This window comes from Bos javanicus, chromosome 13, assembly GCF_032452875.1.
Source record: "Bos javanicus breed banteng chromosome 13, ARS-OSU_banteng_1.0, whole genome shotgun sequence".
Lineage (NCBI taxonomy): Eukaryota > Metazoa > Chordata > Mammalia > Artiodactyla > Bovidae > Bos > Bos javanicus.
In genome coordinates, this window is record NC_083880.1 from 53417914 (window position 1) to 53431460 (window position 13547).

A 13547-nucleotide genomic window follows, 5' to 3' on the forward strand; every position below is an offset into this window, starting at 1 on the left:
CACTCACCTAGAGCCAGACATCTTGGAGTCTGAAGTCAAGTGGGCCTTAGGAGGCATTACTACCAACAAAGCTAGTAGAGGTGACAGAATTCCACCTGAGCTATTTAAAATCCTAAAGGATGATGCTGTGAAAGTGCTGCGTTCATTATGCTAGCAAATTTGGAAAACTCAGTAGTGGCCACGGGACTGGAAAAGATCAGTTTTCATTCCAATCCCAGAGAAAGGCAATGCCAAAGAATGTTCAAAGTACCATACAATATGCTCATTTCACATGCTAACAAGGTAATGCTCCAAATCCTTCAAGCTAGGCTTCAGCAGTACCTGAACTGAGAACTTCCAGATGTACAAGCTAGGTTTTAAAGAGGCAGAGGAACCAGAGAGAAAATTGCCAACAGTAGTTGGATCATGGCTCACCTGCGCCTGCACCTAGAGCTCCGATTCTCTCCCAGCTGGGCGGTCGCCGGCTCTACGGCTGCCGCTCGCAAGATTGTTATGGCCTACCCAGGATACGGAGGAGGGTTTGGAAATTTTGGCAATCCATTGGGACAGCCAGGATACCCTGGACACCCAGCTTATCCAGGCAGTATTTCAACAGGAGACCCCATGTGGAAATGCTTCCTAGCCATTGCTGGCCAGGATGGTGAAGTGGATGCTGAAGAACTTCAGAAGTGTTTAACACAGTCTGGAATTAGTGGAACTTATTCTCCCTTCAGTTTGGAAACCTGCAGAATTATGATTGCCATGTTGGATAGAGATTACTCAGGAAAAATGGGATTTAATGAATTCCAAGAACTTTGGGCAGCTCTTAACTCCTGGAAGCAAAACTTCATAACTGTTGATAAAGACGGAAGTGGCTCAGTAGAGCATCATGAACTGAATCAAGCCATTGCTGCTATGGGTTATAGGTTGAGTCCTGAAACAGTAACTACCATTGTCAAACGTTACAGCAAGAATGGCTGAATCTTCTTTGATGATTATGTTGCTTGCTGTGTGAAGCTTCGAGCATTGACAGATTTCTTTAGGAGAAGAGACCACTTGCAACAAGGGGTTGTGAGTTTCGTATATGACGATTTTTTGCAGGGCACAATGGCAGTTTGAATGTCTAGAATTTGAAAGCTGAAGAAATACTGTGAGTTTCTCTGCTTAGAAGAAATGAACTGGACTCCTTAGAATTAAAGCTTCTAAGGCTTTTCCGTATTCCATATATTGAATCTCTTCTCTGAGTTTTTACTTTAGCTCACAGTGTAAAGCAATAAAAGAGATGTTTTTGTATTTGGAATATTATTGCTTTTAGTAAAGTTATAACTTTAGAGATATCTGCATAATCAACATAGGTATATAATTAAGTGATATAAATACCTCTTAGCTTTAATTTTGTTTCTTAATTACAAGATAGATTATATATTTTAAAAAGATAGATTGTATAAGAAGCTAAATGGTGCAAGCCTAGATAAAACTAATTTATACTTACCTGAAGGTTACAAATTATATTTTGAAAAATTTGTTTGTAGTTGTTGGTATTTGAAGGTGAGCCAGAAAGGGAAGCCTAGATTTTGTGCAATCTTTATAGTAGAGGTTTTTTTATTTGCTCACATAATCAGAAAACAGAAACTTGCGACTCTTTGCCTGTGAAGAAGAAAACTGTAGTTCCTAAAACTTTATCCTGAATCACATTAGGTGGACCATAAATTAATCTGTGGTGAAATAAAACTACAGGAGGCATTGTTTTTCCTTTTTTAATTTTTTTGCAGTATATGTTTTTCTTCAGTGTGTTTTTATTGTCTTCTGTGGAACAAAATTCTTAATGAACATAACTTCTTTCTCTGTATAGATAACCTAAAATGGCATCTTTGTTTAAATTTAGGTTTTCTGCAAATGACATATTTTTAATGAAATCTCAATATTTAAGTTTGTTAAACTACATTGTTTATACATATTGCTATTAGCTGTTTATAAAATTTAAAAAAAATCAAGTAATCTACCACTTTGTTTAAATGTTTAGAAATTACACTTTTGACTTTCTTGACAGCGTTAGTCTGTGATTTTGACATTAGTAAACCCATAAGTCTTTCTCAGTAAGTGTGATGTGGGTCCTGAGCATGGTAGACAGCATTTCATTTTTTACTATGAAAATTGAAAGTGGAGTCACCAGGTTCTTAGCATTTTAAGATTACTGATATAAGTTGTAGTTAATCAGTCCCTTGGCAAACACACCTCAGTCTTTCTAAATGAAGACTTAGTAAACCACATACTTTTATTACACTTTAACTGAATATCTTCTAGCTTAAAGGTGAATACAAATTAACATAATTTTAATATGGCTTGTGATTGAATTAATAATATAGTTTTTCATATAAGTTTCATAAAAATGGAGGATGAATGGTAGTATCTTAAAAAAAAAACTTTTATAAAGATACAGAATTGTAAATCCACTTTCATTTTAAAAAAACTTGGAAAGGAAGTAATGTATACTCTTGCTGATATTGATAATTTTATACAATTAGCTGTCAAATTCATTTGGTTAGATTTATAAAAATGTGTGAATGAATAAATCATGTAATTTTGTCAAAAAAAAAAAAAAGAAAGACTTCCTCAGTGATCAATGCAAAGAAATAGAGGAAAACAACAGAATGGGAAAGACTAGAGACCTCTTCAAGAAAATTAAAGATACCAAGGGAATATTTCATGCAAAGATGGGTTCGATAAAAGACCGAAATGGTATGGACTTAACAGAAGCAGAAGATATTAAGAAGAGGTGGCAAGAATACACAGAAGAACTGTACAAAAAAGATCTTCACGACCCAGATAATTACGATGGTGTGATCACTGACCTAGATCCAGACATCCTGGAATGTGAAGGCAAGTGGGCCTTAGAAAGCATCACTACGAACAAAGCTAGTGGAGGTGATGGAATTCCAGTTGAGCTATTTCAAATCCTGAAAGATGATGCTGTGAAAGTGCTGCACTCAATATGCCAGCAAATGTGGAAAACTCAGCAGTGGCCACAGGACTGGAAAAGGTCAGTTTTCATTCCAATCCCAAAGAAAGGCAATGCCAAAGAATGCTCAAACTACCACACAATTGCACTCATCTCACACGCTAGTAAAGTAATGCTCAAAATTCTCCAAGCCAGGCTTCAGCAATACGTGAACCGTGAACTTCCAGATGTTCAAGCTGGTTTTCGAAAAGGCAGAGGAACCAGAGATCAAATTGCCAACATCCGCTGGATCATCGAAAAAGCAAGAGAGTTCCAGAAAAACATCTATTTCTGCTTTATTGACTATGCCAAAGCCTCTGACTGTGTGGATCACAAGAAACTGTGGAAAATTCTTCAAAAGATAGGAATACCAGACCACCTGACCTGCCTCTTGAGAAATTTGTATGCAGGTCAGGAAGCAACATTTAGAACTGGACATGGAACAACAGACTGGTCCCAAATTGGAAAAAGAGTATGTCAAGGCTATATATTGTCATCCTGCTTATTAAACTTCTATGCAGAATACATCATGAGAAATGCTGGGCTGGAAGAAGCACAAGCTGGAATCAAGATTGCTGGGAGAAATATCGATAACCTCAGATATGCAGATGACACCACCCTTATGGCAGAAAGTGAAGAGGAACTAAAAAGCCTCTTAATGAAAGTGAAAGAGGAGAGTGAAAAAGTTGGCTTAAAGCTCAACATTCAGAAAACGAAGATCATGGCATCTGGTCCCATCACTTTATGGCAAATAGATGGGGAAACAGTGGAAACAGTGTCAGACTACTTTGAGGGGCTCCAAAATCACTGCAGATGGTGATTGCAGCCATGAAATTAAAAGACGCTTACTCCTTGGAAAACAAGTTATGACCAACCTAGATAGCATATTGAAAAGCAGAGACATTACTTTGCCAACAAAGGTCCGTCTAGTCAAGGCTATGGTTTTTCCTGTGGTCATGTGTGGATGTGAGAGTTGGACTGTGACGAAAGCTGAGCGCTCAAGAATTGATGCTTTTGAACTGTGGTGTTGGAGAAGACTCTTGAGAGTCCCTTGGACTGCAAGGAGATCCAACCAGTCCATTCTGAAGGAGATCAGCCCTGGGATTTCTTTGGAAGGAATGATGCTAAAGCTGAAACTCCAGTACTTTGGCCACCTCATGCGAAGAGTTGACTCATTGGAAAAGACTCTGATGCTGGGAGGGATTGGGGGCAGGAGGAGAAGGGGACGACAGAGGATGAGATGGCTGGATGGCACCACTGACTCGATGGACGTGAGTCTGAGTGAACTCCGGGAGTGGGTGATGGACAGGGAGGCCTGGCGTGCTGCGATTCATGGGGTCACAAAGAGTCGGACACAACTGAGAGACTGAACTGAACTAAAATGATGGGGAGAATAACCCAGATTATCATTGTGGACCAATATACCCTTATAAAAAGGAGGCAGGAAAGCCAAAGTGAGAGAAGCACAAGTGACAATGGAAGCAAGACTGACTCATAAGAAGATGGAAACCATGAGAAAAGGAGTGCAGACAGTCTCAAGAATTTGGAGAGGCAATGATCACCGCCTCCAGGAGAAATATTTCCCAGCTGACTCCTTGATTTTAGTCCAATAATATAATTTTTGGTACTTTGACATCCAGCATTATAATGAGACTGTCATTTTAAACCACTAAATGTTTGATAATTTCTCTCAGAGCCTTAGGTAACTAATATAACATGACCATGTCATTGGAAAAAAATTCCAAGCACTTGGATCAATGTTTTACTTTCTTCTTAAACTTCATGTTCACTGTGTGTTGGGAGCTCTGCATATCACTGTCACTCAAGTATCCAGGTCGTTGGAGCTAAGTCTGACATGAGAATGTGTATTTCTGGGGAAGGGGGACATTGGTTCATAAAGGTTTTTACAGTTAAATGAAAACCATGCCAAATACATTCATCACTTCTTACAACTCAGTGATCTAAGAGGTCATGTGGTCTCACCTAATGCAAAGGATAGAAATGCATCACTCCCTGAGGACACATAGTGAACAGCCGGAAGTATTTGGTGGAGCACGACACTTCCAGAGAGGGCTTAATGCACAAATCCAGTCTCTGCCACATCACTGACCTCTCTGTGCCTCGGTTTCTCCCTTGTATAAGGATCTCATGTAACAGGCTCATTGTGCAGGTTACATGCAATGTACATGCAACATACATGCAAAAGGCTGAGTTCAAGGCTGCATCATGGAATACAAAGTCAATGAAGGCTGCCACATCACTGACCTCCGTGACTCAGTTCCTCTCTTGTATTAGTGTCTTACATTACAGGCTCATTGTGCAAGCTACATGCAATGCACATGCAGTGTGCTGAGTTTAAGGCCCATTCATGGTGCATTCAGACAATGAAAGCTGTTCTTGATCATTGATAAACATGTAAGAAAACGTACAGGATCACATGAGGATGAATAAATAACTGCTTTGTGTTTTCCTCCAGGAGTGGCAGGTGAAGGGGAGCTGCAGGTGATTCAACCTGAGAGGTCAGTGTCAGTTACAGCAGGAGAGACGGCCACTCTGCACTGCACCGTGACCTCCCTGAGCCCCGTGGGGCCCATGAAGTGGTTCAGGGGAACTGGGCCAGGTCGGGAGTTCATCTACAGTCAAAAAGAAGCTCCTTTCCCCAGAGTAACAAGCGTTGCAGATGACACAAAGAGAAACAACATGGACTTTTCCATCCGCATCAGTAACATCACCCCAGCAGACTCTGGTGTCTACCACTGTGTGAAGTTCCAGAAAGGAGAACGTGGCGACGTGGAGTTTAAGTCTGGACCAGGCACTCATCTCACTGTGAGTGGTGAGTACAGCCTTTGTCCCCTGTGTTCCGATAACATGTCAACAGCAATGCCTTCCACCCTTTGAATCAAAAAACACATCATGTACAGCAGTGGGTGCTTATGTCATGATCTGGGTCATGATCAGATTTCATTCCCTTCTATAGATCAGGGGAGTTGAGGCCTATTTGTTCAAGGCCCCATGGCTGGTAAAAGTGAGAAAATTCTGAGTCCCCAGTCTGCCTGGCTCCACAACCCTTGTCTTTTTCACTCCATTCAGCCCTTTGGTTCCAGGGATAAAAGAGATGAATGTCTGAGTCCCTTGCTCCATCAACTGTCCAGACCTCATTCCTGCTTCCATAGAATGCTCACCTCAATGTGGCTGAGTCTTCTCTTTATTCACACATACTGAACACCTACTGTGAGCCAGGGCCTGGTCCAGATGCTGTGGAAGCAGAAGTGAACAAAGCAGAAAAGGGCTCTTATTCCATGAAGTTTATGTTCTCTTTCCTCTGAGAGAAGAGAGATTCATCTAGGGCAAGGAGTGAAAATTTTATCTATTTCCTCTTCAGAAGCATCACACTGAGAAGAAATTCCTATAGCACAGGCTCAGTGGTTACTCTGATGGCCCTGCTTGGAGGAGGTGCCTAGAGGTTGGGTGTTTCCTGGGAATCTGTTAAGAAGACCCTCCTGTGATTCAGGGATTGACTCACACAGTCACTGAAGGCTCCCAGCAGAGCTGGGTCATCTCAGAATGTACCTCCCCAGGGAAGAGGTTCATGTGGGTGACTTAGGAGCAGCCCCACTGAGGTAGCAACGGTGATCATTTAGAGTGTTCTGACCAAAACTTGGATCCTGGGCTGTCAGCAGAGGAAGGACCTTTAGACACCATCCTCCCAACCTCCCACGTACACATGGGGGCCTGAGAGCAAGAGATATAGGGGCCCTGACCACAGTCACATGGTCAGTGAGGGGATCCTTCCAGAACCCAATCTATTTCAAAGCGAGTCTTCTTCCTGCACTGGCACTGGAACTCAATTCATGGAAGAACCTGGCACATAGGATTTGAAGAATAAAAATTCCTTGAATTAATCATGGAATAAGCTCTTTTCATGGTTTTCCCAAAGTTTCTGAAGGCCCCCCACATTCAGATCCTGAGCCTGATGTGACTGGAAACCACTCCTTACTTTCAGCCACATGATTCCAAATCCTTCATTCCATATGAGCACCTAGAGCTGCCCTGTTTTCCAACAGCTACCTAACTCTCAGCATATGGAGACAGCATCATTCATCTTACAGTTTCCTGTTGATGGACACTAAGTTGTTCCTAACCTTGGGCTACTGAAACAGTGCTGAGGTCGATAATCTTTCGTCTGTCACTCTCCTCAAAGGGGAGGTAACCACTGGAAGTGGCTTTGCTAGGTTGCAGCTGTCGACTGAAAAAAAAATGTACAATGTGAGAGTTGTGGGTTTAGTTTTATTTGGAGCAAAAAGAGGACTATAGCCTGGGAGACAGCATTTCAGGTAGCTCTGAGAGATTGCTCCAAAGAAGTTGGGGGGTGGGGGCAATATATATGTGCTTTTGGTGAAGGGAGTACATGCAATCAAGCACACGCTTTTTGCAGAAGGTTTATGCTAGTCACAAGGAACAGATGTCACCATGAAAGATTTTGATGCTTTTCTAGATATGAGGAGATGCAAGAACTGGGCTCATAAAATCATCTCCAGAAAATATCTAAGGATCTGAAGGCCTGTTCTGCCAGATTTTTCCAGATCACAGAGTGCCTCCTTTCTGATCTTCTTTCAGGAGGTGTTGAAGGTCAGCAGCTACAGTGGCTCATAGTTTAACCCTTGTAAAGATAGAAAGCAAGTGTCAATTTGTAGGTGACTAAGGATACGTGTATGATAATTTGAGTGGATATTGCTAAATTTCCCTCTTAGTCATGGTAGCCACTGAGCCTCCTCAACCTCCAGACATCAGCAGGGAAGGTGGTTTTTTCCTGATCTGCAGCTATTACTTAGCTTCCTAGATGGTGGGTCCCTTGCTCAACCTCGGTCACAAGTAGTAAGTGGTTCCACCGCCACTCAGATCTGCAGCTTCCCGGAAGGTGGATCATCCTCTTCTCCAGGTTGCCTGCCCAGATGATTCCCTGGATGAGAAAGGAGGGAGGCGAGGGGGCCAGAGAGCATCAGCTTCTCAGATACTGAACCTTTCTCATGACATTTACTCCTTATAACCAGTGTTCAGAAAGAAGAGTGTCGGATGAGGACACTGATGCTCAGAGAGGGGACTTGTTTAGTGAGTAAGGGAGCCAAGATTGAACCCCAGGCACTTTGACTCACAGCCCTGCTCTCTGCACAGTGGGGGTGGAAATCTCCAACTCTGTCCTCTGAAATCCTTGTATTGTTCTGTTCTTCAGCAGTGGCACTAAAGAGAAGTCCACTGTGGAAGGTAAGTTTAGCTTTACAACCTGGACCAGACAGATACTGCAGTGTCTCTTGATGGGATGGGCGGAACCTCTTCTAAATGGCAGCACTCAGCACACTTAGCAGCATCAGGAGATTTCCTCCTTTGTTGTGATGTTGCCCCTTCACTAGGCTCCTATGGAGCAGGTCTGGAAAGGTTGGTGTGGACAGAGCCCAGAGGGGCCACTGCAACCCCAGCAGCACTGGGCACACCCATTCCTGGCTCTGCAGACTGAGGATGAGGAGGGGGAGGTGTTCCCTAGAGGGTGGTGGGTCCCCATGTGAGCAAGAGTCCCTGTTCTAGACTCAGGTGTCAGGGGCTTGTGTCTGCCCTTGTGGCTTCGGAGTCTCTATGCCTGGGCCCTCAGAGGCCACGCCCCCCTGTAGTCACTTGAAGTCAAGAATCTGAGAGAAAAGGGGAAAGTGGTGGTTGTTGTGGGGGGTTCTGAGGGTGGGTGCTTGTTCTGCTGATGGAAATGAAAGCTTGGAGCTGACAGGAAATATTGGGACATAGTGGAGGGAAGGGTGAAGACGTAGTCCCTTCATTTCTTTCAGCCTCAGTTTTCTCTTCTGTAAAATAGTGATCATCACTGTCTCCTTTCAGGAGAGTTGGAAGTATTTGAGGTGCTCTGTCTAAATCACCAGCACGGAGTAGAGACACCCAGACTGGGGTATTATTTCAAGGCTGTGACCCAATTCCCCGTGTCCCCATTCCTCACCTGTAATGTTTGCAGAATGTACTGAGGGCACATGGCCTGGTGACAGGGCGGCCCCTCAGGGAGCAATGGGGCTGACCTTCCAGGCCGTGTGGTCCTCACAGAGCCTCTAGTCCTCAGTTTCCCCATCTGTGAAATGGTGGTAATCACACTACCTTTCAGGAGTCTGCTAAGAAGCCTTGGATGGAGTGGGTTAGGGTGTCCCTGAGCTCAGTGCACAGCAGTTGAGAGCCTGAGCCGCCCCCCTGCCTGGGCTCCTATTCCAACTCTGGGACCTCTGACGAGTCCCTCCCAAGTTGGCGCTCAGTGTCCTCTTCCTTCAGTGATGGCCCCGCCCTCACAGAACAGCTGCAGGGACTGAGTAAGGGACGCATGTCAAGAGCTTAGAGCAGAGCCGGGCATGTGATACATGTTCCATTAATGTGGGCTCTGATGTGCCAAAGACAGAGGACCTCCATAAACCATAAACAAAATGAAAAGACAATCTACAGAAAGGGAGAAAATATTTTTAAATGATGCAGCTGACAAGGGCTTTATTTCCAAAATATACAACAGCTCATACAACTCAAAAATAACAAAAAGCAAACAACCCAATTGAAAAATGGGCAGAAGACCTAAGTAGACATTTTTCCAAAGAAGAAATACAAATGACTGAGGCACATGAAAAGATGCTCAACATTACTAATTATTAGAGAAATGCAAATTAAAACTACAATGAGGCACCACTTCACACTGGTCAGAATGGCCATCATTAAAATTTGTACGACTCATATCGATGTATAGCAAAACCATCACAATATTGTAAAGCAATTATCCTCCATTTAAAATAAATATGTATTTTTTAAGTTGTACAAATAACAAATGCTAGCGAGGATTGGAGAAAAGGGGAGCCCGCCTATACTACTGGTGTGAATGTAAACTGATGTGACCACTATGGAAAATATGGAAGTTCCTCATAAAACTAAAATTATCATATGAACCAGAAATCCAACCCCAGGGCATATATCTTTTTCTCCAAAAAGACACATACATCCTTATGTTCATAGCAGTACTATTCACAATGGCTAAGACAAGGAAACAAAGTACATGTCCATCAATAGATGAATGAATGAAAAGATGTGGAACATATATACAATGGAATAGTGCTGCTGCTGCTGCTGCTTAAGTCGCTTCAGTTGTGTCCGACTCTGCGCAACCCCATAGACGGCAGCCCACCAGGCTCCTCCATCCCTGGGATTCTCCAGGCAAGAATACTGGAGTGGATTGCCATTTCTTTATCCACACAATGGGATACTACTCAGCTGTAAAAAATGAAGAATAATGCCATTTGCAACAGCATAGATAAACTAGTGATTATCATACTAAGTGAAGTAAGTCAGAACAAGAAAGACAAATACCATATGATATCATTTGTATGTGGAATCCAAAAAATGACTCAGGGAATTGCCTGATGGTCAATGGTTAGGATTTCATAATTCCATTGCAGGGGCCTGGGATTGATTCCTGGTAGGGTACCAAAGTGGAGAAGGCGATGGCACCCACTCCGGCACTCTCGCCTGGAAAATCCCATGGATGGAGGAGCCTGGTGGGCTGCAGTCCATGGGGTCGCTAAGAATCGGACACGACTGAGCGACTTCACTTTCACTTTTTCACTTTCCTGCATTGGAGAAGGAAATGGCAACCCACTCCAGTGTTCTTGCCTGGAGAATCCCAGGGGCAGGAGAGCCTGGTGGGCTGACGTCTATGGGGTCACACAGAGTCGGACACGACTGAAGCGACTTAGCAGCAGCAGGGGACCAAAGAACCTCAAGGTACACGATGTGGCCTAAAAAAAGAAAAAGAGAGAGACACACAAATGTACCTACCTATGAAACAGAAACAGACTCAAGGACATAGAGAACAGAGTTGCAGTTGTCAAGGTAAATGGGGTAGGGGTTAGGTAAGCTATTCGATGGACGTGAGTCTGAGTGAACTCCGGGAGTTGGTGATGGACAGGGAGGCCTGGCGTGCTGTGATTCATGGGGTCGCAAAGAGCTGGACACGACTGAGCAACTGAACTGACCTGAACTAAAGCTATTATATATAGAAAGGATAAAGAACAAGGTCCTACTGTACAGCACACACAACTATATTCAGTATCCTGGGATAAACAATAACAGAAAAGAATATATTTCAAATGTATATGTATAACTGAGTCACATTTTGTGCTGCAAAATTAATACAGCATTGTAAACCAATACACTTCGATTAAAGCAAGTTATAGATTAAGTAAACAAAATGTAGCCCTCCAAAGAGATCCATGTCCTAACACTCACTAGTGAATGTTTTACTTTACATGGAAAAAAACATTTGCAAAAGTGATTAAGGCTCTTGCTATGAGAGAATATGCTTGCTTATACATGGGAGCCCAATATAATCTTATAAGAAGAGGCAGGAAATCCAAAGTTAGAATACAGGTGACAATGGAAGCACAACTGGAGTCATAAGAAGATAGAAACCTTGAGAAGAATGTAGACAGTGTCAAAAATTTGCAGAGGCGATGATAAGAGCGTCTGAAGAAATGTAGCCCAGTTGACTCCTTGATTTTAGTCCAGTAATACTGCTTTTCGTCCTTTCACATCCAGAATTATAAGACAATAAAACTATCATTAAGTCACTAAATTTTTGTTAATTTATTGCAGCTTCCTTAGGTAACTAATATAACATATGTCATTGTGACACAGTTATAATATAACTGTGTCATTGTGCCTTTGGAAAAAATCCCAGGGAGTTGAAACAATGTTTTACTTTCTTCATAAACTAAATGTTCATTGTGAATATCTGAATATCACTGTCACTCAAGTATACAGGTTGTTGGAGCAAATTGCTTCATGAGTATGTGGATCCCTGGGGAGGAGTGAAGTTGGTCTATAAAGGTATTTGCAGCTTAATGAATAACATACAAAATACATGCGTCACTTCTCATAACTCAGTGATCTAAGAGGTCATGTTCAGTTCAGTTCAGTTGCTCAGTCGTGTCCGACTCTTTGAGACTCCATGAACTGCAGCACACCAGGCCTCCCTGTCCATCACCAACTCCCGGAGTCTACCCAAACCCATGTCCATTGTGTCAGTGATGCCATCCAATCATCTCATCCTCTGCCGTCCCCTTCTCTTCCTGCCCTCAATCTTCCCAGCATCAGAGTCTTTTCAAATGAGTCAGCTCTCCACATCAGGTGGCCAAAGTATTGGAGTTTCAGCTTCAACATCAGTCCCTCCAATGAACACCCAGGACTGATCTCCTTTAGGATGGACTGGTTGGATCTCCTTGCAGTCCAAGGGACTCTCAAGAGTCTTCTCCAACATCACAGTTCAGAAGCATCAATTCTTCAGCACTCAGCTTTCTTTATAGTCCAACTCTCGCATCCATACATGACCACTGGAAAAACCGTAGCCTTGACTAGACAGACCTTTGTTGGCAAAGTAATGTCTCTGCTTTTAAATATGCTCTCTAGGTTGGTCATAACTTTCCTTCCAAGGAGCAAGTGTCTTTTAATTTCATGGCTGCAATCACCATCCACAGTGATTTTGGAGCCCAAATAAGAGGTCATGTGGTCCCACCTAATGCAAAGGACAGAAGTGCAGCACTCCCTGAGGACACAGTGAACACCCAGGAATATGGGGTCGATCATGACACTTCCAGAGAGGGCTCAAGTACTCAGTCCCAGTCTCTGCCACATCACTGACCTCCGTGACTCAGTTCCTCTCTTGTATTAGTGTCTTACATTACAGGCTCATAGTGCAAGCTTCATGCAATGTACATGCGGTGTGCTGAGTTTAAGGCCCATTCATGGCGCATTCAGACAATGAAAGCTGTTCTTGATCGTTGATAAACATGTAAGAAAACATACAGGATCACATAAGGATGAATAAATAACTGCTTTGTGTTTTCCTCCAGGAGCGGCAGGTGACGGGGAGCTGCAGGTGATTCAGCCTGAGAGGTCAGTGTCAGTTACAGCAGGAGAGACGGCCACTCTGCACTGCACCATGACTTCTCTGAGCCCTGTGGGGCCCATCAAGTGGTTCAGGGGAACTGGGCCAGGTCGGGAGTTAATCTACAGTCAAAAAGAATTCCCCTTCCCCAGAGTAACAAATGTTGTAGATACCACAAAGAGAAACAACATGGACTATTCCATCCGCATCAGTAACATCACCCCAGCAGACACTGGTGTCTACTACTGTGTGAAGTTCCGGAAAGGAGAACGTGGTGACGTGGAGTTTAAGTCTGGACCAGGCACTCATCTCACTGTGAGTGGTGAGTATGGCCAGGGTGTCCTTCATCTCCCAGTCTCTGACAAGTCAACAAGAATGCCCTTCACTCTTTGAGCAAAAAAAGCAATCTGGTACAACAGTGATCTGGACATGATCTGATTTTCCTCCCTTCTACAAATCAGAGTATTTGAGGCCATGACGGTTGTGCTATTTGCTCCAGGCCCCACAGCTGGTAAATGTGGGAAAAGTCTGGATCCCCCATCTACCTGGTTCCACAGCCCTTGACTTTTCCATCACATTCAGTCCTTTGATTCCAGGGATAAGGGA

At 43.3% G+C, this 13547-nt stretch overlaps 1 protein-coding gene and 1 pseudogene across 3 annotated transcripts in view; both read left to right on the forward strand.

Annotated features, from left to right (window-relative positions):
* Positions 1-13547, forward strand: part of LOC133259376 (signal-regulatory protein beta-1-like) — a 54990-nt gene that overhangs the window by 13719 nt on the left and 27724 nt on the right. For all 3 annotated transcript variants that reach the window (XR_009740379.1, XM_061436781.1, XM_061436782.1), the window contains exons 2-3: positions 5454-5810; positions 12907-13263. Coding sequence is in view for 2 of the 3 variants with exons in the window: in XM_061436781.1 (XP_061292765.1) it covers positions 5454-5810; positions 12907-13263 (714 nt within the window). In the remaining variant the exon portion in view is untranslated. The remainder of the gene's footprint in view (positions 1-5453; positions 5811-12906; positions 13264-13547) is intronic.
* On the forward strand, positions 404-1597 carry LOC133258854 (grancalcin-like; annotated as a pseudogene).